Genomic DNA, 23,250 nt, shown 5'->3' on the forward strand with positions numbered 1-23,250 from the left:
AAAATTATTCTGACCCCTGAGATATTGATTTGGGCTTCGATATGATACTCTTCGCGTTCATCCATAAAGTAAATAGCAAATAAACAAATAAAAATAAATAAAGAGAGACACAAGAGTTTATATGGTTCAGCATATATAATGCCTACGTCCACGGATTGTTTGGGAGCGAAATCTACTATAATGTAAAGCCACGGATAATTCTTTCTAATTTCCTTCCAGTCTGTTGTGCAAATTAAGACGTTCACACTCCCGAAAACATATGCGACGATGTCTCTACCAATTGGTGTTACATTTGGAGTATTATTAGTAGAATTTGTTTAGTCTTTTTTAATTTACTTAAAATTAGCATGCATAATATTATTGAATCGAATAATTTATACCATATACTAATTCTTTAAGAAAAAAACACACACCTCGCCACGAAAGATATATCACAATATTAATGTGTGTGTGTGTCATGTGTGCACGATTATCGCTTCCATCACATTAGCCGAAGGTACGTAGGGCGGGGGCTCTGTAGTTCATGAGCTCTGGCTCATTAAAGTTGTTGCCATTTCCCACACTATACGTAGCCCTACTTTTTATTTTTCTTTGTTCCCCTTAGAGAGATTAGATATATATGAGCTGCGTGCGTAAATAATGAAAGAGGAGAAAATATACTTACAACCGTGAATTGCGTAACCGTCGCGTAATCGTTTTGAAAAAAATGAATAAAACATGAGACCCACATGAAAAAAATTAATTTTTTAATAGTGGACTCCACTCTTTTTCAAAACGATTACGCGGTGGTTACGCACTTCATAATTATACATAGAATTACTCATGAAAGAGAGAGAAGACATCATGCATGCCGGCCGGACTTTCCATCTACGTTTAAAAGCCACCAAGACATGCGCGTTAATTTGGTAATGATAAGATCAGCTAGCTGGGACCAATCTTCTTTGCAAGCTAATTACAATATTAATGAATTCAGCAGCAATATTATCTCCCTCAATTATATATGCTACATTAATTCAATTACATGCATCTGATCACCTACTATATCTACTACGTACATTCATTCTTTTTCAATTATTAGGGACATATTCATTATTAACATGCAGAAATGGTACTACTTGGGATCGGTGGCTTAAAGTAATGCAGGCTGATTAAATTAGCTAGGAGGCTGAATCATGAATTCATGAATTTGGCTACATTTTTTTGGTTAGATGCATGCATATATATATATTGGGTCATAATTATTAGCTAGCTAGGGTACATTTTTCTGCATGGTTTAATTTCTCATGTGGTGATCATGTTTCTTCCGAGCTAGGCCCTATAATTAAAGCGGCTACCAAGATTATAATTTTTCTTTTTCTAAGCGACTATAATTATTCACCGGAAATATGGTCGATCTAGGGAAAAAAAAAAAAAAAAAAAAACGTCCGCTTAATTTCATCAATGTCCCCTGATTACTATTTACGGCTAGTTAATTTTTAATTAAAGCCTTTTTGTTTTTTTAAAATTTTTCAACTCATCTCATCTTATCTCATTTAATTATTATAATTTTTTTAAATTTTTACACAAAATAAAATAAATAATTCTACTTTTTCAAATTAAAAAAAAATATATATATAATACTAAAAATATATATTATAATAATATTTTATTTAATTTTTATTTTTTATTTTAACATATCTCATTTTAATTCATCTCAAATATTTATCTCATCTGTAAAATAAAAAATAAAAAAAACAAACAAACAAACTAGTCTAGAGACTTATAGCAGGATTTGGTGAAGATTCGTGAATATGTTTTTTGTTTTATTATTATTATTATTATTCTTATAACGCGAGTATGGGGGCTAAGAGGAAAATGACAATGATAAGAGTATAAGGGCAGGTTTGGGATATAAAATAAAACATAAAATTTTCATCTCATTTCATCTCATCATTATACATTTTTTAAATCTCTATATAAAATATAATAAACAATTTAACTTTTTCAAATTTCAATACACATTTTTCAAATCTCAAAATAATAATAATATTAAAATATAATATTTTAAACTTCAAAACAAAATACAAAATTTTCATCTCATTCCCCAAACCTCCCCTAAGAGTCTAAGACTGATAGGGTTTCCATTCTGTGAGCATTAATAAAGTACTGAAGCTGCAGTACTATTTCTTCACAAGTAGTTGAAATATTAATTCATTAATTTTCCATGACTGCAATTCTACAACGTAGGGTAGGTTTAGGAGATGAGATGAGAATTTTGTGTTTTATTTTAGTGTTTAAAATATTATGTTTTAATATTATTATTGTATTGGAATTTGAAAAAGTTGAATTAAGATTTGAAAAAGTTGAATTATTTATTATATTTTGTATGAAGATTTGAAAAATGTGTAATGATGAGACAAGATGAAATGAAAATTTTGTATTTCATCCTACCCTCCAAACCTACCCTTTAATTATACTGATTACTCTCATTAATGTTACAAGTTCTTGTTTTTCTTCTTATCTCTATAAATATATATATATATATATATATATATATATATATGATTAAGCTAGCGCATGATCAGTACTAATAATAATTTACATCTCCTAGACCTCTTTTATCTTTGACGGTGCCACTTGATGTATTATTGGGCCAAAACATGGGCGAGCGGCCAGGGGGTGCAATTAATTCTGGGTGGGTGTCACATTTTCTGCATTTCTTGAATCTTTCCGTGCCTTTGCATGCCAACACATTATTTAACCTTCATGTGAGCCTGTTTCGCCGATTCCACCAAGACATCTTTGTACGTAACTCATGCGTATCTCATCGCCGTCAAGATCGTTGGTCTTTCAATTATATAGGCTTGGGAAGAAGCTTTTGGTTTACAAAATCCACACGGTTATAATTCGAGGCCTTTACTGGTTACTGAGAATTGAGCTTTCTAAATTGAGATATTAATGGCTACGTTTGGCTTGTGGAGATTGTTTAGTGCTGCATTTGCTGGAATTCTCTTCTTTCATGGCGCCTTTTCTTCCTCTGAGAAAGGTACAGTACCGTTAAAAGGGCAGGCAGATTTAAACATGAATTTATACTTTTAATAAAAACACCTATATAAGATCCAATACTATAGATCGATCATTATGAAATCAGGTTCAAAGTAAACAATTCTCTTATATATTATATATATCATCGTTTTTAGTGTATATTAAAATATGAATATATTCTCCTGCTTGCTTTTACCTCAACTCTTTGCACGTACGTTCGTACATGAAATATTTATTGAACCTGATCTCGATATATACACATTGATCAGCTGATCAAGAGTACTAGTTTGTGTACTTTTTATTTATAACCTTTCATCTTGTTTCCAATGATCTAGCTTTAACGATCATTGCGATCATTGCTTGCTTTGTGGAAATCAATAAGGCCAAATTATGAAAGTACTTTACAATTAGCATTTCTAATCTATCTAGCTTTACCCACAGCTCCAAACTACAGCTTCATGCACAATGCAACCTCAGCCCCACCGACATCCTATTACGACTACATTATTGTTGGCGGCGGTACCGCTGGCTGCCCCTTAGCGGCAACTCTATCCCAGAACTACAACGTTTTACTCCTCGAACGTGGTGGCTCACCTTATGGTAACCCTAACATCACCAACTTAGCCGCCTTTGGTGCCGCGCTTTCTGACCTCTCCCCAACCTCTCCCTCCCAACGCTTCATCTCCGAGGACGGGGTCATCAATGCTCGGGCCCGTGTTTTGGGTGGTGGAAGCTGCTTAAACGCAGGGTTTTACACGCGTGCCTCCCCATATTACGTCAGGTACGTGTGTTTATATATATATATATTTATATATATATTACCTACCCTTATAAAGATTATTTGAAACAAACAAACAAAAAAAATGCATGGTTTATGAATCTTTGATCCTATATTTTATATATTTTTCATAAACGTACGTACGTACATTAATAGGGAGGTGGGTTGGGAGGGGCGGCTTGTGAACGAGTCATATGAATGGGTGGAAAAGGTAGTGGCGTTCGAGCCGACAATGCGGCAGTGGCAATCGGCTGTACGGGACGGGTTGTTGGAAGCCGGGGTGGCGCCGTATAATGGATTCACGTATGACCATTTGTATGGGACTAAGGTTGGGGGAACCATATTTGATGGAGATGGGCATAGACATACTGCTGCCGACTTGCTGCAGTATGCTAATCCTAGTGGCCTTACGCTGCTTTTGCATGCCTCTGTGCAGAGAATCTTGTTTAGAATTCGAGGTACGTATGTGAATCTTTTCCATATAGTATACCTATATATACTATTTGTATAATATTTTGAGTCTAATTAATGTATTTTTTAGTTTTATTAAACCGACCAATTAGTGATCTTTTAAATGAAGCAGGAAGATCAAGGCCAATGGCGCATGGAGTGGTATTCACAGACGCAACAGGGGCAAAACACAGAGCATATCTTAAGAAGGGATCGAACAAAGAGATAATAGTATCAGCAGGTGCACTGGGGAGCCCACAGCTACTAATGTTAAGTGGAGTAGGGCCTGCAGAGCAGCTTAAGGCACACAACATAACTGTAGTGTTGGAGCAGCCAATGGTGGGGCAAGGGATGGCAGATAATTCCATGAATGCCATCTATGTTCCCTCTCCGGCTCCGGTCGAGGTCTCTCTCATTGAAGTCGTCGGCATCACCGAGTTTGGGAGCTACATTGAAGCTGCCAGCGGCTCCAACTTTGCTGGTGGCTCTTCAAGAGACTTTGGCATGTTCTCTCCCAAGGTATACATATATATATATATATATATGTTTAATTACTTGGTGCTAGCTTTTATTAGCTTTGGCTAGAGTTTAACTCTCCTCAGATCAATTGGTAAAACTTGCTTGACATGTACAAAGCAATAATAATGCCTTTGGTAGTGCTAACATTTATGAATTTATTTCGGATTAATTAAGACTCGTGTGTTCACCATAATTTGCAGATTGGACAGCTCTCCACAGTGCCACCAAAAGAAAGGACCCCAGAAGCCATAGCCAAAGCTGTAGAACTTATGGACAGTCTTAACCAAACAGCCTTTATGGGTGGATTCCTTCTAGAAAAAATCATAGGTCCAGTTTCCACGGGCCATTTGGAGCTCCGGACCCTCAATGTGAATGATAACCCATCTGTCACCTTTAACTACTTCAAAGATCCAATAGACTTGCAAAGATGCGTCCAAGGCATTAGCACCATCGAGAGAGTAATCGAGTCTAAGGCTTTCTCTAAGTTTAGATACGATAATTTAAGTCTCCCAGACCTTCTCAACATGACGGAGAATTCACCAGTAAACTTGTTGCCAAAACATCAAAATGCTTCAAGGTCCTTGGAACAATTTTGTAAGGATACAGTGATGACCATTTGGCATTATCATGGAGGCTGTCAACTTGGGAGGGTCGTTGATCATGATTATAAAGTTCTTGGAGTGGATGCATTGAGGGTTATTGATGGATCCACATTTAATTACTCTCCTGGAACTAATCCTCAAGCCACTGTCATGATGCTTGGAAGGTACGTACGTACTGTCGACATTAATAATTAATTATATAATTATTTAGGCCATGATCATGAGTAATATCTATCTATATAAAGTAATTATTAATAATGAGCTGTTATTTAATGTGCATGGTGCAGGTACATGGGTTTAAGGATATTGAGGGAGACACTACTTGCTGGAGATCATGATCACGACTCAAATTAGATTATCATAATTTGAATTTAGTTTAATTTTCTGAATTAATTACTAATTGTTCGAATTAAGTCATGCATGAATTTGGACTCCTTTTTACAATTATTAAGATCAGAATGATCATCAAAAAGCCAATATATCCTTGAAAGAATACACGATATATAAAACGTGCACATACGTATAACGTAGAGGATTAATTATATTATATGCTTACTTTTGCGCGCGTCTTTCACAATATATAAATATATATATATATAATAATTAATATTGTTTGTGGTTGTACGTACAATTAATTTTATCAGCCTCGATCGATCGTTAATTTCATGATATATCAGATCATAGTTATTATAATGATCTAAGAAGCTGGCGGCCTGCATAGTACTCATGAAGCGAAATCTATAGTACTAGTATCTATCATTGGAAATTGTTGTGCTATGCGCGATAATTAGGATGAATAATACGGAAAAGAAAAAATAAGAAAAGCACATAAAATTTAACGTAGTTTGGCAGTGTGTTTACATCCACAAAAGCAAGGGTTGAATTTTTACTAAACTCGAATTATGGTTACATCATATATATGCAGTATTTATATTAAACCCTAGCCGTATAAGAGGTATTAGAAAATTTCAATAATACCCCTATACCCTACGTACGCTTCCCTCACTCTGCTCCGCTTCATTCTCGGCATCAGCTTGCTTTCTCTATATACGTGTTCCACTCAATATGAGCCACATACTATAATAGAAAATAACCGTTAATGACTATATATATATATATATATATATATATATATATAAAGTCATGCATGCAAGGGCTAGCTACGAAAATAATATACTAAGGCAAGCATAAATTAAAAACGATCTGAAAGAGAAATCTACAGAAATATATTCATGGTACGTATAAAGGTTAAGATAATTAATAAGGTATATAGCCTTAATTATATATAATATGTAATATATATAATTGGGCTAATAATTAATTAAGATGATGTAAATCTTTTTAACAGCTAATTAATTATGTTGTAGGGTCGTCTTTACATGAGTACTTATGATATTCATGTGTTTGCATGCACTGGATATATAGTACTTGTGGTCTCATCATGCATGGCAAATATTCATGTTATTAATTAGGTTTGCAGAAAACAATTAAAGAGAATATATTCTTAATTAGATCATGGGAATTGCTAATTAAGGGGTAATGCATATTATAAATATCTTATATATTCTCATTGCCTGATCATGTGCCTAGCAGCTTCCACTTCCTTGTGGACCTGCTTGACCTTAATTTGGTGCATGCAATGATCTAATCCATCCATGATTTATACAGAAGCGAAGACAAAAGTAAAACCTGATCACTAATTAATGAGAGTTTCGCAACCCTAAAACATGGAAAACGCTATAAATTAAGTACTGCAACATCTTATTATAAGGTCCAAATTAGGAGTACATGACTACAATTAATACTTCTTCTAGAGATAATTCATTAACTAATTAAAGGGACTTCTAATCAGAACCAATAATTAATTAAATACCATAAAGTATATCAAAATGTAGAGAAGAATATATATATATGAGTACACTAGGATATACCTCTAGGCCCAGGATTTTCTTCAAATATATATTGTCTCCCCAAGATGGATAGAGAGATCAGAACGAGATAAAGAAACACAAAAGATCAAGGCATCGAGTGTTGTTGTCCATGCATGGCATCTTCCTCTTGATATTTCTTTTTTTCCCTTCCTCCCGTCACCTCATGATGAGAGTGGTGAAAGAAACGTTCAGCGGTTGAAATAAAGCAGATCGAATCCATCCCAGAACACATTCGTAAGGAAGCCTTTTTTTTTTCTTCTTTTTTCTGATAAAGGCAACCATGATATATGCATGGAATTATGCTTAGAAAGCAGGCACCTATATTAAAGCAAGGATATCCATGGCATATGCTACTGATCCTCCTCCAACTGCTTAATTATCCACTGCTATTAGACGAGCCTATAAATAAAGCTTTCAAGGCAGGCAATATCCCTCAACACACATATATAAATCAGTTGGAGCTGGTTCTAACCCATGTCAAACCACTCTAGACGATTAAGATGATGATGATGAGTGAGCGAACTAGCTGTAGGGCTTCTCTCTTTTGGCAGTGCATCGATATTCATGGCTTGGCTTTGTGTATATATATATATTCTAGCTGGCTGGCTTTCTAATGACCCGCCAAAGGAGAGTTGCCCTTCAACTGCTTCAGCTTAATGTATTAATTTCAAGCGCCAAAGATCGTGTTTAATGCATACAAAATCATCAGGTATATATAATATTATTGATATCTTAATTCACATGCAATACATATAAACGCATGCACGCTTGGATCAAATTGTTGTCTTATTAATATCTGTACGTACGTACGAACTTATTAATTTATTTTCATGATCCCATGACTCACGCCATAATCATGTGATGATCGATCATAAAGGTGTGTGTGTGTGTGTGTGTGTAATAAGAGTTTGAAATCAGAGAAAAATAAAGCTAGCTAGCTAGCAACTCATACGTTTTTTCTTTAGTGTGGAATTTAATTAATATCGTTACATGATGATCATCAGTTTGAGATCTGATCTTCTTAATTCGAGCAAGATCAACGTCTGGCCAGCTCATGCTAATTCACCCGCAACATTATTATTATTATTATTATTATTAACAAAGTGAGTACCTTTTGTGCCCTGACTTTCATGGAAGATCAGGCTTAAAAAATTGTCTTCAAAGATGGGTCGTTATAGAAATGAGTTAATGTTCTGTAATTTTTTTTTTTTTTTTATATGGCATGGACAATTAATGGAATTGCTGGGTACAGTCATAGTGGGATGGACATTTGTTATTAGGATGATTAATACATGGAATGATCGATGGCATATATAGTGAACGACCATATTTTATGGACTTAAGTACTACTGCAGGTTGTTTATGTGCAATCACTGATTCTAGTAGGTCGTTTTGAAGGGACCCTTATATTAAAATATTTTATATTCTATTAAGCTAATAAACTAAAAAAAGTGATACAGCCACAAGATATTTCATAAAATTAAATTTACAAATTCACATGACTTTATCATATGATAGATACATTAGATCTATTTTACAAGAAAATAACATTAATATAATCTGACACAGTACCATATGAAATCGTGTCTATTTGTAAATTTATTTTTATAAAATCATTTTATGGCTAAAATATTTCTTTCAAACCAAATATTTTTTAATCCAAATGAATAATATTTGCTTGTGATTTTCTAGCATATTGTCAATAGTATTATTATTCGAGTCTTGCATCCAAAATGCGTGCTACCTATATACGTAATAACATGAAAGAGTTGTTCTACTCAGCTACTTACACCACACACTTCTGCCACGTCAATATAATTTTTTTTTTCTAATTGCTCGTTTTGAAACAACATCCCCCTCGTTTGTTTTCAGAGATGAGATGAGTTAAGATTAAAGTTAAAAAGTTAATCAATAAAATATTGTTAGAATATATTTTTTAATATTATTTTTATTTTGAGATTTGAAAAATTAAATTGTTTATTTTATTGTGTGTAAAAATTTGAAAAAGTTATAATGATAAAATGAGAGGTTTTCAAAATTTTAAATTTTAGTCTTGAAAGCAAACCAGGCGAACTGGCTCTTTTCTTGGGTCTCTGTGAGAGTTTTGTCCCTTTCATTGCAAGGACATGATCTGAGTGTGGCCGAGATCTATGGCCCAGCTTCCTGCTCTGAGTGTGCTTGATTAGTAAAATCAAGATGATCACAGGATCTATTTGGCTTCTCCTTGTCATCTTAATTTGCTGACCCAAAATAAGGTTGATTCATCTTTCTATCAAGTTTCTTTAGAGGAGGAGATCGTTTTCCGGCCATAGATCTCAGCCACCGGCCCGCCGCTGCCACCATTTCAAAAATAGATTTTTAAAAGAAAATAACTCACTTTGATTTTTCTGTTGAAAACCCTAACCCAAAAATCTCTTCCCCACATTCTCCTATGCTTTTGCAATCTTGCACAGAGCTTCTCAAACTCAAAACCCTTGATATCAACTTCTTCTCCATCACCTAATCATACTCATAGCTTTTTGTAAAGTGATGAAGATGAAATATTGAGAACTTATGTTGTTTAACTCTTTTTGTGAGTTTGGCTGCTTAGAAAGGTGAGAAATTGAAATGTGGATTTTTTTTTTTTTTTTTTAAATCAAATGTTGGTTTTCAACTATTTGAAATTTAGCTTCCTGATGGTTTTCGGCTTCTTTGCAATGGGGGAGAGAGCGTGTCGGATGAGATGAGTTTCAGTAATTGAGAGAGAGAAAGAGAGAAGCATCAACGGAAAGAAAATGAAAGGGGTTTGCCCTTGAACCATAACGTAGCTTTAGACCGGGTTTATTACGTTGGGTGTGCGGTGTAAGAAACTAAGACCGGCGGTTGAATAGAGTTTTCCTAACATGAAATATCTCAATTTATTGGATAAGGCTGGGTTGGGCCAACAATAAGGCCAGAACCTTGGAGTTGGATAAAGCTGGAAATTCTGTAGGGTCAGGCCCAAGATTACCATGGTAGATATCATTTAAAGAGTAATGTTAGATACAATATTTTTATATTGCATAAGTCTATAAACTCAATTTGAAAAAAACTAGGCTTCACACTATAACGTAAATAAATTTTCAAGTAGTCATACCATCACAACTATATATCATCACAGCTATTCTACTACTACATAATAAAGTCATTTAAAAAAAAATAAACACCTTAATATAAAAAGAAAAGGTCAGAAAAAATTTAAAATTTAATAATTTATTAGATAAATTGTGAAAGGAAAATGATAGGGTTACTACCTTCTTACTATTTATTTACTATTCATTTTATATTTATTTTTTTATTAATTTTTTATTTTATTTAATGATTAAGGAAGTGACTATTAATAAAATTATATATTTTTTTAATTTTTTCTTAATAGTTAAAGATGTTAAAAAAATACTTAAAAAAAAATAATAAAAAAATAAAAAATTTGAAATGAACTATGAATAATAAATGGGGACTACCAATGTGAAAAAGTTGTTAATCAGTTGTCACATATAATTTCTAGAGATCTTAACCAAACCGGCAATCTAGAAAGAAATCCCATAAGGTATGTACGTATTTGCTTGGTTCATGAGTACTACAACATCCCAGATTTTTGCGGCCCATCATATAATTATCCGAAACAAAAAATCATAAAACTAGTCGAAAACAATTTAGGTTTAGTTTGTTTTCGAAAATGAGATAAGATAAGATAAGATGAGATTAAAATTAAAAAATTAAATAAAACATTGTTAGAATATATTTTTTAATATTATTTTTATTTTAAAATTTGAAAAAATTGAATTGTTTATTTTATTTTATATTAAAAATTGAAAAAGTTGTAATAATTAGATGAGATGAGATGTTTTCTCAAAACAAATGAATTTTTTCAGAGATTTTTAATCACAGCAGAATGGTCGTAATTAAATGTCTCGTTTTAATTAATATTATTTTACGGCAAAAATATAAAATAATTGCATGCAAATAAGATTATTTCTGACGAAATATTTGGCTGCAAATAATCAAAATCTTAGTTCATGAAAGCCTGAAAATAATGTATTTGCATTAATTAGATGAAAGCCGCCGATCGAAAAGTCATTTTTCTGGTTGTATGAGTTGAATCATAAATAAATCTTATAGAATATTGATGATCCTTTATTTTATATGATGATCATCCCTTTTACATTTTAGTCTCTGAAATTCAAAAAGAAAAAAAAAAAAAAACTCTAAAAAATCTTGATCAAAAGTAGCATGCACGCACCAGATGCAAGGGATCATTCGCTGTCATAGGTTTGGTTAAAACAAGCTGCATGACTTGAATTTTAAATATTCCAACACGTCGCCTTGAAAGTCCCCTCCCCTGAAATAGTCATATCCCTGCTGTGCTATCATCACTGGTGGACAATAGGCGCAGGAAGGCAAACTTTGACTTAAAACGATTAAATTCAGATATCATACGCTTCATGAGTACTTGGAGTAGCAGCCTACACATATATATCCTGATGCGAAAGGTCATGATCAGGAACTTTATACGGATCATATATAGGTAATTAATTAAAATAAATTATTATTTATAGCACCCCCAATAAGAAATTATGGCGGGGTTAGGTGGGAATTAATAATAGATCAGTTAATTAGGGAAATCGAAGAAATCTACTTATGCATGTATATATACCAGTTTCCGTCTTTATACATATATATCAGTGTACGTAGATCTGGCATTGAAAATCGTTTACTTTCTTTCTTCTAATTTTAATTCACCTATTTCGATCAAACTCATTGCATGCTCAAACCAATTTGTCCTAAGACATGACGTTTTTTCCATATTCAAGGATTGATTATCGCGGGTTCTAATTTAATCGAGCACGTTTCAAACGACATTTACTTTTATATTTTTTGGTGTAGGGAAATGATATTTTAAATAAAATTGATAAATTTAAAATTTACATGAAAAAATTATTTGTTTAAAAAAATTTTTATGTGCAATTATTTTTATGTATTTTTTTAACATTCTACTAATATAATTAACTGTATTATTTTTTTAATATAAAATAATTATTTTGATCAATCATATTAATAAAATATATAAAAATGATTCTACCTATCATATCTTTATTACTCTTCACTGCAATTTCATTTTTTTTTTTAAATAACTTCAGCAAGTAATTCGCTGCTAAATTAAATCAGTCTTGTCTGCATTTGTCAGAGTCTAATTGGCTATTGTGAATTTTTTATTTTTTTTTAAAAATATTTATATTGATTAAAAAATACATAAAAAAATAAATAAAAAAATCTAATTTTACGTTTTCGGTGGATTCTCAGGGATGTAGCAGTACCCATTTTGGAGGCCAAAAAGTAGCATGATTCGTTTGTTTCGACGTGGTTAGAGTACTTAAGCTAAAGCATCCATACCCCCAATATTATTAATTTAGTTTTTTATTATTTTATTATTTTATCTTAATTAGGTAAAGTCATACGACTCAATATGCTAATTTGCAACCATCATTATTAATTATTTTGATCTGTAGTGAAGTCATACTCATTATGCATATCAAAAGCATAATGAAAAGACAAATTTCCATATATAAACGCCAATTTGTTTTCAAAGTACCATTCTTGTCGCCTAGTTTACATGGCCATATTTATTTGTAAGATTTTAAATTGTAAAACTTTTCTTATAAATCACGTCATGTTAAATCAATCGTATATATAAATATAAATAATATACTCTGCATACTGACTTATAAGTCAAAAAAAATATATATATATATATATATTGATTAATCATTTCTCACTCGTGAATTGATGCTTGCAAGTTTGAACATAAGGATTTGCGTGTTTTACCAAGCAAGTCAGCCGCCTGTAATTCGCGTCCAAGTCATCGCTCATTCACAAGTGCATGCATGTTTATTGCAAATAGATGGGAAAAATCTTTTTAATTCACGTATGAGTAATATTATTTATTATTTTAATTTATATCATTCTTCTATTATTTTATAATATGATATTAATTCACTTAATACTACATCATAAAATGATAAAAAGATAATAAAAATTAAGATAATGAATAGATTTTTTCTTCACATATATATATAGCACGTTCTTCTCTTCTCCGAATAATTCCACACACCAACTTGGACAAAAACGCTGTCTTTATTTAGTTTCTGTACGTCTTCGGCATCTAATAATTAAGTCGATCGGTTATGTCGGTACCATGCATGTATGTATTTACTATTTAGGATCAAAGTCGGTATGCTCATCATCAATATCCTCTGATTCATCGTCCATTTGAATTTAACGTTTTCGTGATTTGAACATGGTTGAAAAGAGGCATCTTGACCTTTATATTGCTTCCAAAAGCAATTTTGAAGGGGACAGCGGAAAACATCAAGTGTTTAAAAAGAAAATTGTTGTGTTTATTTTTATTTTTAGTGCTGCTTTTGTTGTGTTTAAGATGATTGTTAGAGACTCTCACCCCATTAAATCTTGTATCCTTGTAACCGTATACTTAACTTGTTGAAAAAAAAATTGTTAGAATTATCTATGTTATAAATAATGAGATCTCACATTATTTAAAAAATAAATTATTATTTTTTATAATATTTCAATATGATTTCAATTATATTATTGATTAGTCTTTCTGAAATATAGCTACGTGGCTTTAGCTTTCTATTGGGACGTTACAGACTTCATATATAGGTGAATTGTGAATCAATTAGAGAAAAAATAATCCCATTTACATATATAAGTAGCATAAGCCTCTTGTGTATATGTTCTTAATTTACTCCTTTTTAAGACAACATGATCAAACCATGTCCTAATTGATAATCATCTGATAAAGTACTGTTGAGTCAGGGACTCTCATGGGACCCAAAAACATAAAAATCCACATTGGTATTGAGGTATGCATGGAAAGTTTTACATCCACATGAATAATAGTGAAGTCCCCCTCGTCCTCAACTTTAGCTGATTGATCTCTGAACATTTCATGTTCACTCATGCAACTTTTTCATGAACACAACTGATTAAAGATCTTTCTCCTTTTCTATTCAAAAAGAAGAAGTATTCCCACATCGTTTTAGCCCAATAAAGTATGTACAAAATAAAGCATCGTACATACATACATATATATATATATATATAGATGCTTATTCATAACCACATATCTATCAGTCATTAAGCTAGCTATCAAAGTGCATCGCATGCATGACTAATGCCAGATGATTGACAGCTTTAATAATTTTTTTTCTTTAAAAAAAAAATAAGATCTTTGAACTATTACTCACATGCTTGACCAAACAACCACCATAGGCGTGGATTCTACCAACCACACTCACTTGCTTGTGCATCATCTGACTCATCCAACGGTGAATCACGAGTCCATTTGACCAATTGTAATGGGAACGGCTGGCAATGAAACAGTCAATCTTGGTTGTCCCTTAGACTATATAATAAACAGTCGGGTCTAGTTTGGTTACCCAGATAAGATGAAATGATATATTTTATTAAAAATTAGATAACATATTATTATAATATAAATTTTTAATATTATTTTTATTTTGAGATTTGATATTATATTTTATGTAAAAGTTTAAAAAAATTATAATAATGATATGAGATAAGATAGTTTGATTTTGTATAACCAAATCAGCCCAATCTTTTTAACCATATATACTAACATTACTAACGTGATATAAAAATCCTTTAAAATATATAATATTAATTTAGAAAATTCTACATACTATATTCTCATCTTCCTATGTTGAAGTGTCAATGTCTATCAATTTATATATATATATTTTTTAAAGGGTGATGAGAGTGTCGCATTTTAGCATTTTATATAGTAGAATAAGAATGTGGTTTGTAATATTACTTTATTAATTAACGTGATTTGAAATGATAAATCCAAATAAATAAAAAAAATTATAACTTTTATAAAAATCAATACTGTCAAAACCATATGCAATTACTGATCGATGGAGATGATCCAAAACGCATCGATCTTTGACCATTATTATTAGGTAATTTGTATTGACGACTCAATGAAATCAACTTTGGCCAATGGATCACTGATCATCGTGCAGCCGTGCAGGATGGGAGGCTAGGATCGGACAAACGGTGTTGGAGAGTCCAAGGTCGGAGGAGTTGGGTGCCGCTTGTCTGTCTGTGACTGCACATTTTAGTATAAAATAATACTTAAAGTCGAAGGTGGCAATAAGAGCACTCTTAATAATTTACGAATCTTATCTTTTAAAATATATTATTAAAATTTATTTTTTTATTTTATATACTGACTTTTGTAATATATCATATATCAGTTTATTTATTTTTTCGTTATATTATATTATTTAATAGTTTGTTGAAAAAAAAATATAAAAAAAGAAAAATTATTGTGAGAGATAAAATATATGAAAAGAGAATAAATAAATAAAATATTTTTATATTTGTGAATAGTTCATACTAAATATAGCTAAACACTGTAGTAAAACATAAAATAGATTTAAAAATAAATGATCTATTGGAGGCACTTTTAAACTATTTTTCTTTAAATTTTATATAAAAATAGATTTTATAAAATTAATTGGGGGTGCTCTTAAGCTTGCCTGTCAGTCTTAAGTTGCCATTTTTTTTTTCTCTGTAAAAGGATGAGAGAACTTGTATAGTTGTCCATCTTCAACTGTACACGGGTTCACTCCGCTTTACAATTTTCATGAACTTTCATAAATTAAGGAAATTTTATTTTTTTTAACTAATTATATATGTCCAATTTTCTTTATAAATCTTAATATCATCATTATTTAAAGTGCTAGTTATTTTATAAAATAATATTATTTTATAAAAATACTTTTTATTTAAAATATAAATTATATAAAATATTAAGAAAATATTGTTGTCATTTTCCTATTCTATAACTAGAAATCATGTACACGTGGCGTGGGTTTCGTAGTTTGATGACAAACAAACGGGATTCCCAAATTCAACGCCACTATTAATTGTACAAAAAATTCTATTTATTATCCGCACGTCATATTTTTTTATTTATTTTTTAATTTTTAATTTTATTAAATGTGTGATATATAAATAATTAATAGAAAATTTTAATAAATTTTTTAAAAAATTAGATAAAAAATTAAAAATAAAGAAATAAAGAGAAAGTTTAATGTGTGAAATAATGAATAACATTATACATCACATATTTTATATATTTTAAAATTATTTTTTATTTTATTTTATTTTTATTAAATTAATTAAATTGTTTTATTTATTAATTATTATCATACATCATATATTTGTTATAAAAAAAAATAAAATAAGTATTATATGTGTGGACGATAAGTAGAATTTCAATGTAATGGTAACCAATGTAATTAAGACGAAAAAGGTGGTCAGAAGACAGGAATTGAGATCGGCGTGAGCGTTGTTCATTCTGCAGGAAACTCCAAAGTCTGATTCAGGACTTTTTGGTCAGTTGGCTCTCTATATAAGCCGGGGAGGAACATCTACTTGTGAGCATCGCCATTCGCCACTGCTTTCTTTTTCTCTGGGAGTCTCTTCCTCGATTCGGTTTCTCTCTCCCAGCCTCCACCTTGCCAAACCGGGAGCTACTCTCATTTGAGAGGGGAGACGAAGAAATTCCTTGCTTCGAATCTCATTTGCATCTGATAAAGGAAATCAGTGTGCACAAATGGCAAAGAATGTGGGAATCCTCGCCATGGACATCTACTTCCCTACCACTTGTATTAAGCAGGTGACCACCCTCTCTCTCTCCCCTTATTTCAGTTCCTGTTTGGATGTTGACAAACGGGGGAAATGGAAACGAAGCCCAACTTCGAAGTTTCTCTCTTTATTTTTTCTTTTGTGAAGATTTGTATGGGTCGTTTTGGATTTTTTTTTTTAAAAAGAGATTAAATTGAGCTGAGCATTTTTTTGGCTCAAATTAAGCATGGTTAATTGGAGGCGGGATTTTTTTTCCTGTTTTCTTTTTTCTACTATTTGAATGAAATTAATGGAAATTCGTGTATCAACATTTTAATGTATAATGAGTTCTTCGTATTAGAATTCTTGGTTTTAGAAAAGGACATAAAACGACGAAGGAAACTAAAATACTTTTTACATATGCTCAAGGAAGGTATTGAGCTATTTTTTAAGGTGTTATTTCTTTACTTCCCCGAGAATCAAACATAACCTTTTCTTCCCGAACTTTCTCGGCGCGTAAATGGAGGAATAACATGTTTACAGTTTTGTGTATGGTAGTTTTAGGTAGCTCAAATGCGTGGTATTTTTGTTTGTATAATGATCTGAATTTGGGGGACTGGATTTTATATTCACTCGCATGGTTAAGTGTGGCTCTAAAGTATACATTGCATATGAAAGTTTGGTAATTTTGTCAAAATTCTGATTTCATGGAGGTAGTCAACAACAACTAGTCTCCTAAGGCGGTGTAAAATATCTTCTCTTACACTTAATTGCAGAATGGTGATAGATTTAAGTATGATCGTTTTGTTTTGAAATTAAGAAATTGATTGGTACCATTATTTGAGATGGGAATTGAGGCAGGTAGATTTGTGATGTAAGCAGCAGCTTAAAAGAAAACATTTTGGAATTAAATTCTCCAGTACTTTGTGCCCCGGGAATAACCAAGAAATTAATTACCAACGGAGAAGGCCTACAAAATTCAAATTAGAAATAATTATTTTCCATAAAAAAAATTATCTTAGAATACTGTTAACCTTTTTTTTGTTTTGTTTTGTTATAGGACTCAAAATAAATTAAAACAAGTAAGAACATGGTTCTTTTTTGTTATAGGACTCAAAATAAATCAAAACAAGTAAGCACATGGTTCCAAGGAAAATATGGAACATTTTTTTGGTTCAGAGCGATCCCCTTTTTTTCACATATGAAATGGATATAATTCTTGCTAGCATTGTATTGACCTGCACATGTACTCTTGTGAACGAAACTTCAGAAATTTGCCTCACCTGCTGAACGTATCTTCCTTTCTGTATGGGAAATAGGAAGTATTGGAGGCTCATGATGGTGCAAGTAGAGGGAAATACACAATTGGACTAGGGCAAGATTGCATGGCCTTTTGTACTGAGGTGGAAGATGTCATCTCAATGAGGTTTTGATTCTATGCTCAACCCTCGCTATTATTCTATAATGCTAGCAGATTTAGTATTAGTTTGCATATTTTCATTGTATTTTGTCAGCATTAAATTGAGAATTATTACGATCTATTGATGTTCTGCGAAGTTTGAAGAACACTATGACAATTGAAAGGGTACCTCATTTTAAAAATAGTGATAGTCTAATAAAACTTTCAGTGAGAAGTTGAGAACTGAACCCTGCTTCTTCAGTTCTAAAAACAGTATACCATGCCAAGTGTATCTTCTTGGACTGCAGTTGGCAACCCTGAAAGGAAAAAAATACTAAATAGATTTGCCATATGACATGTTATACTGTCGTTTTTGCACCAAAAAAAAAAAAAAATCATTCTTTTGGGTTTGTGTGCTAGCACTTTTGATTATGTTCCATGCTATCATGCTAGACTGTGTCCATTAGGAGGGCCCATGTTGATATGTAGTTTTAGCTTTTGCTTATTTGACTCTTACTTTGTATATGCCCATTTGTTTACAGTCATTTGATCCTCAAAATTACATTAATAATAATAATAATATGTCCTATAGCATCTTGAGGAGTTTCTATATTCATTGACTCTTCAATTTTCAGTTTGACAGTCATTACTTCCCTACTTGAGAAATATGGGATTGATCCCAAACAGATTGGTCGTCTGGAAGTAGGCAGTGAGACTGTTATAGACAAGAGTAAATCAATTAAGACCTTCCTGATGCAAATCTTTGAGGTAGTCTTCTGGTACAGTTAAATACACATGCTCTTCTGATTTGAATTAATTGCTTGTTTCTGCTGAATAAATATGACATTGAATATTTTACCATATGATGGTTCTTTAGAACCTATATCTATAATAGGAGTATTAAAACCTCAGTTGAGGTAGAAGTGAAACACATTTCTTGATTAGGTGAAGTGAGATGAATAATTTGTGTTATTCATGTGGGCTCTGAAATTTGTTGCATTAGTTATGGGACTTCGCTAGAAGTTTTAATAATTCCTGGTTTAAACCCACCAAAACTTTTAGGAACCTGGATTCTGGCACACACAAGAGTGGGTTATCAGGTAGAGCAAGGGGTTCGTCTCGATGTGTATATATATACATATATTTTCGTTCAAATCACAACTCTTGCTTGCTCCCTTTTCAAACATTAGGATTCATTTAGTTGGTATTTCAAGTCCTATCACTTCTTAACATGCCTGTTCTTGAAATACTTTAATTGACTGCTCCATACTTGTGTGGAATGAACAGAAAAGTGGAAATACTGACATTGAAGGCGTTGACTCAACTAATGCATGCTATGGAGGAACTGCAGCTTTATTCAATTGTGTCAACTGGGTTGAGAGCAGTTCATGGGATGGACGCTATGGACTTGTTGTGTGCACTGACAGTGCGGTATGATGATTTCGTTTGAAAGTTATATGTTGCCTTGGACTAACATCCAGGGGCAGATTTGCTTTATTTCTTCAATAGTGAATATACAAAATTTAACAATTTATCAATTTGTGATTTTTATTTCACTGGAAGAAATCATTCTAATTGGCATGTGTATTTTTTTATAATTATTTTTTTATGAAGGGGACAGAGCCCCATAATTTTTTATTCATGATCCTCACTTTTAATGGAGGAATACCTTGATTACATCACTAAACCTTATGAATAAGTTCTTTGATAACATGAGAATAAAGCAAAACCTTTACACAAGTCCACAGCAGAACCATGCTTCAAATCTTTTGTTATTTGTAGTTAATGCAAGGTAAATCGGCACAGTCAACGAGAACACATGAGATATATTAACGTTATATGCATCCCTAAGTAACAGAATACTGCCCAAATGTCCCTCATTTCCCATGGTATATCTGCTTTCACACCCCCACACCCCACCAAATAACTATTACCTGTGAGTCCGACTAAATGTACCCTCTATTTATTCCAGGTCTTCTGCATAAATTTAATCCATCATTGGCATATATAGTTTTTTATGGGTTTATTCATTTTATAAAGTCTACCATACACCATCTAATGGTATAGTTTTCTTTATCAGGTCTATGCAGAAGGACCAGCCCGGCCTACTGGAGGAGCAGCTGCTATTGCTATACTAATAGGACCTGATGCTCCCATTTCTTTTGAAAGCAGATTTAGGGGGAGTTATATGGCCCATGCCTATGATTTTTACAAGCCAAACCTTGCTAGTGAATATCCAGTAATCTTTCTGAATTCCATTTTATGTATATGTTGCTATTGACATTTACTGTTCATACGGCGTCATAAATTTCCATTTCAGTGATTTTTTCCTTTTCTTTTTCCTGATTGTACTGTTTCTTTAGATTTTGGTTAGAAATACATGATTATAGGGATTTGAATTTTACTTCTATTTTCCACATGCTTTTCAACCAACACGATTCACCATTTGGTGAACAAGTTTTGCTTTGGAGTGATTTTTATTCTAAGACAACTATGATTGCAGGTTGTTGATGGGAAACTTTCTCAAACATGTTATCTCATGGCTGTTGATTCTTGCTACAAACAATTCTGTAGGAAGTAAGATTCCTTGGAAGTTCGGAAAGCTTTTAACTATGTTCCAATATAGATTTTGATGATTAATAGTGTACCATGCAAATGCCTAAGTATTTTGCATTCTGTAGGTATGAGAAAATGGAAGGCAAACAATTCTCCCTTTCTGATGCCGAATATTTTGTGTTTCATTCTCCATATAACAAGGTAGAGTATGTTTCCAATTGTGGACCCGCAACCAATTTCTCCTTTGGACTCGGTCTTAATCCAAAAATGCTTGAAGCAATAGCTTGGGTGTCTAATTTTTTTTTTCTCTGAACTGGTACAGCTTGTACAGAAAAGCTTTGCTCGTTTGTTGTACAATGACTTTTTGAGGAATGCCAGGTTCTTTTCTTGTTCTCTCTAGGAATTATAACTTCTGGTTTTCATAAATTTTATCTATTAACTCGAGTGTGCTTGGTGAATAATTATATCTGCATCTATTTACAGCTCTGTTGATGAGGTTGCTAAAGAAAAGCTGGAGCCATTTTCGACATTATCTGGTGATGAAAGCTACCAGAGCCGGGACCTTGAAAAGGTACTCTAGAACTCTGAAATAATTTATTATTACTTCATTCTTAAGATTGAACTTGTTCCTGATGAAAATAAATATTATCATACCTATAGGTAACCCAGCAACTTGCAAAGTCCCTATACGATGCAAAGGTGCAGCCAACCACTTTGGTGCCGAAGCAAGTTGGCAACATGTACACTGCATCTCTCTATGCAGCATTTGCATCCCTTATTCACAATAAACATAACACATTGGTAATTTTCTATTTACTTTTTAGTTCAACCATTTTGCTTTCTCTACTTATAAAAAAAAAAAAAAAACTATTTTGCTTTCTCCCTTCCAATGTCCATATTTCCTTGTGGTTTTGATTGTTGTTTAATAATTTGCAGGCAGGGCAGCGGGTGATATTGTTCTCATATGGTAGTGGCTTAACTGCCACTATGTTTTCACTGAAATTCCAGGAGGGTCAACATCCCTTTAGCTTATCAAACATTGCCACTGTGATGGATGTCAAAAAGAAGTTGGAGTCGAGGAATGAGGTATTTCTATCGTTCTTCTAGATACAATAAATTTTCAGTAGTCTTGGTTGCATTTTTTTAACTGTACCTGCCTATAAGCCATGGCAGCATGGGATATCCTTAATTTCCCTCAATGTTTCATTATCTAAAACTTTTGCCTTGTCTTTATTAAAATGGATTTAGGGTCTCTAAACGATGAAGAAGATTAGTTAGGTGCAAAGAAAAATCGATAGATGGTGAACCCAAACTTAGAAGCCTTTTATCCCCCAACTTTCTACCTTAGTCGCGGTATATGTAGTTTTAATCCATTTTAATGTTATTTGGTATTCATGCAGTTCCTCCCAGAGAAGTTTGTTGAAACCATGAAGCTAATGGAGCACAGGTATGGAGGCAAGGACTTTGTGACAAGCAAGGACACTAGCTTTTTATTGCCAGGCACATTCTATCTGACGGAAGTTGACTCCATGTATCGGAGGTTCTATGCCCAGAAGGCTGGAGACAGTGCCACTGGCACCCAATGTGAGAATGGTTCTATTGCCAATGGCCACTGAGTGAAACATCATACAGCATGTATGCCAGGGAGTTGGCTTATGCGTCTTAGGCGGTGTTTGTTAGTAATAAGAACACCTTTTCATAATTTAGCAAACAAAAAAAAAAAAAGAACACCCTTTCATAAGTTTGAATGCTAAAGCAACTAAACTAAGCAAGTAGTCTGTTCAGCAGCAAGAGTTGTAAGGTTCTTTCTTTTTCAATGAAGCTTATCTCAATTATCATTACTTCGTAATTGTTCAAACTAAAACGTGGATGATTGTAATGTAACGAACGCTGAACTCCTTGATATTATAGTCTCGGTTGAGTCAACCTAAATGTGCCTATATCGTTCTCAGTTTACATTTTTATTTACTATTATTCATAGAATATCTCACTATTCAAACGCAACTTCTCTCTTTCATCTGCTCTCCAAAATCGATATTATATTGATCAAGGATGGGAAGCACTGTCTTACTTTTGATCGTATGATCTAACTTTCTATTTTATTTTTGCACAAAAAAGAAAAAGAAAAGAGAAAATAATGGTTGTGCGGAATATCTCTTCCAGCTGAAAATAGTTGGAATAATCTTTACCATTTCTACCAGGAGTGGCCTTTTCAGTACTAGCAGAACATAAAAGCAATGATTCAGACAAAAACAAAAAACCAAAAAAAAAAAAAAACATAAAAGCAATGGCTTTTGT

General features: G+C 32.5%; 2 protein-coding genes across 2 annotated transcripts; both read left to right on the forward strand.

Moving 5' to 3' along the window:
• Positions 1–2,671: 2,671 nt before the first annotated feature.
• LOC109011562 (protein HOTHEAD-like) lies at positions 2,672–5,915 on the forward strand. Its single transcript, XM_018992818.2, has 6 exons — positions 2,672–3,025; positions 3,466–3,805; positions 3,959–4,260; positions 4,386–4,771; positions 4,972–5,537; positions 5,661–5,915. Exons 1-6 carry the CDS (start codon positions 2,938–2,940, stop codon positions 5,725–5,727), a joined length of 1,749 nt encoding a protein of 582 aa, XP_018848363.2. The 5' UTR covers positions 2,672–2,937; the 3' UTR covers positions 5,728–5,915.
• Positions 5,916–16,705: 10,790 nt separating this feature from the next.
• Positions 16,706–22,878, forward strand: LOC108990693 (hydroxymethylglutaryl-CoA synthase-like). Its single transcript, XM_018964729.2, has 12 exons — positions 16,706–17,049; positions 18,317–18,423; positions 19,032–19,164; positions 19,684–19,827; positions 20,477–20,635; positions 20,900–20,973; positions 21,078–21,153; positions 21,275–21,330; positions 21,436–21,523; positions 21,613–21,753; positions 21,889–22,038; positions 22,353–22,878. The coding sequence occupies exons 1-12, from the start codon at positions 16,987–16,989 to the stop codon at positions 22,566–22,568; spliced, it is 1,407 nt and encodes a 468-aa protein (XP_018820274.2). The 5' UTR covers positions 16,706–16,986; the 3' UTR covers positions 22,569–22,878.
• The last annotated feature ends 372 nt before the right edge of the window (positions 22,879–23,250 follow it).

This window comes from Juglans regia, chromosome 2 (assembly GCF_001411555.2).
Source record: "Juglans regia cultivar Chandler chromosome 2, Walnut 2.0, whole genome shotgun sequence".
NCBI classification, from domain to species: Eukaryota; Viridiplantae; Streptophyta; class Magnoliopsida; order Fagales; family Juglandaceae; genus Juglans; species Juglans regia.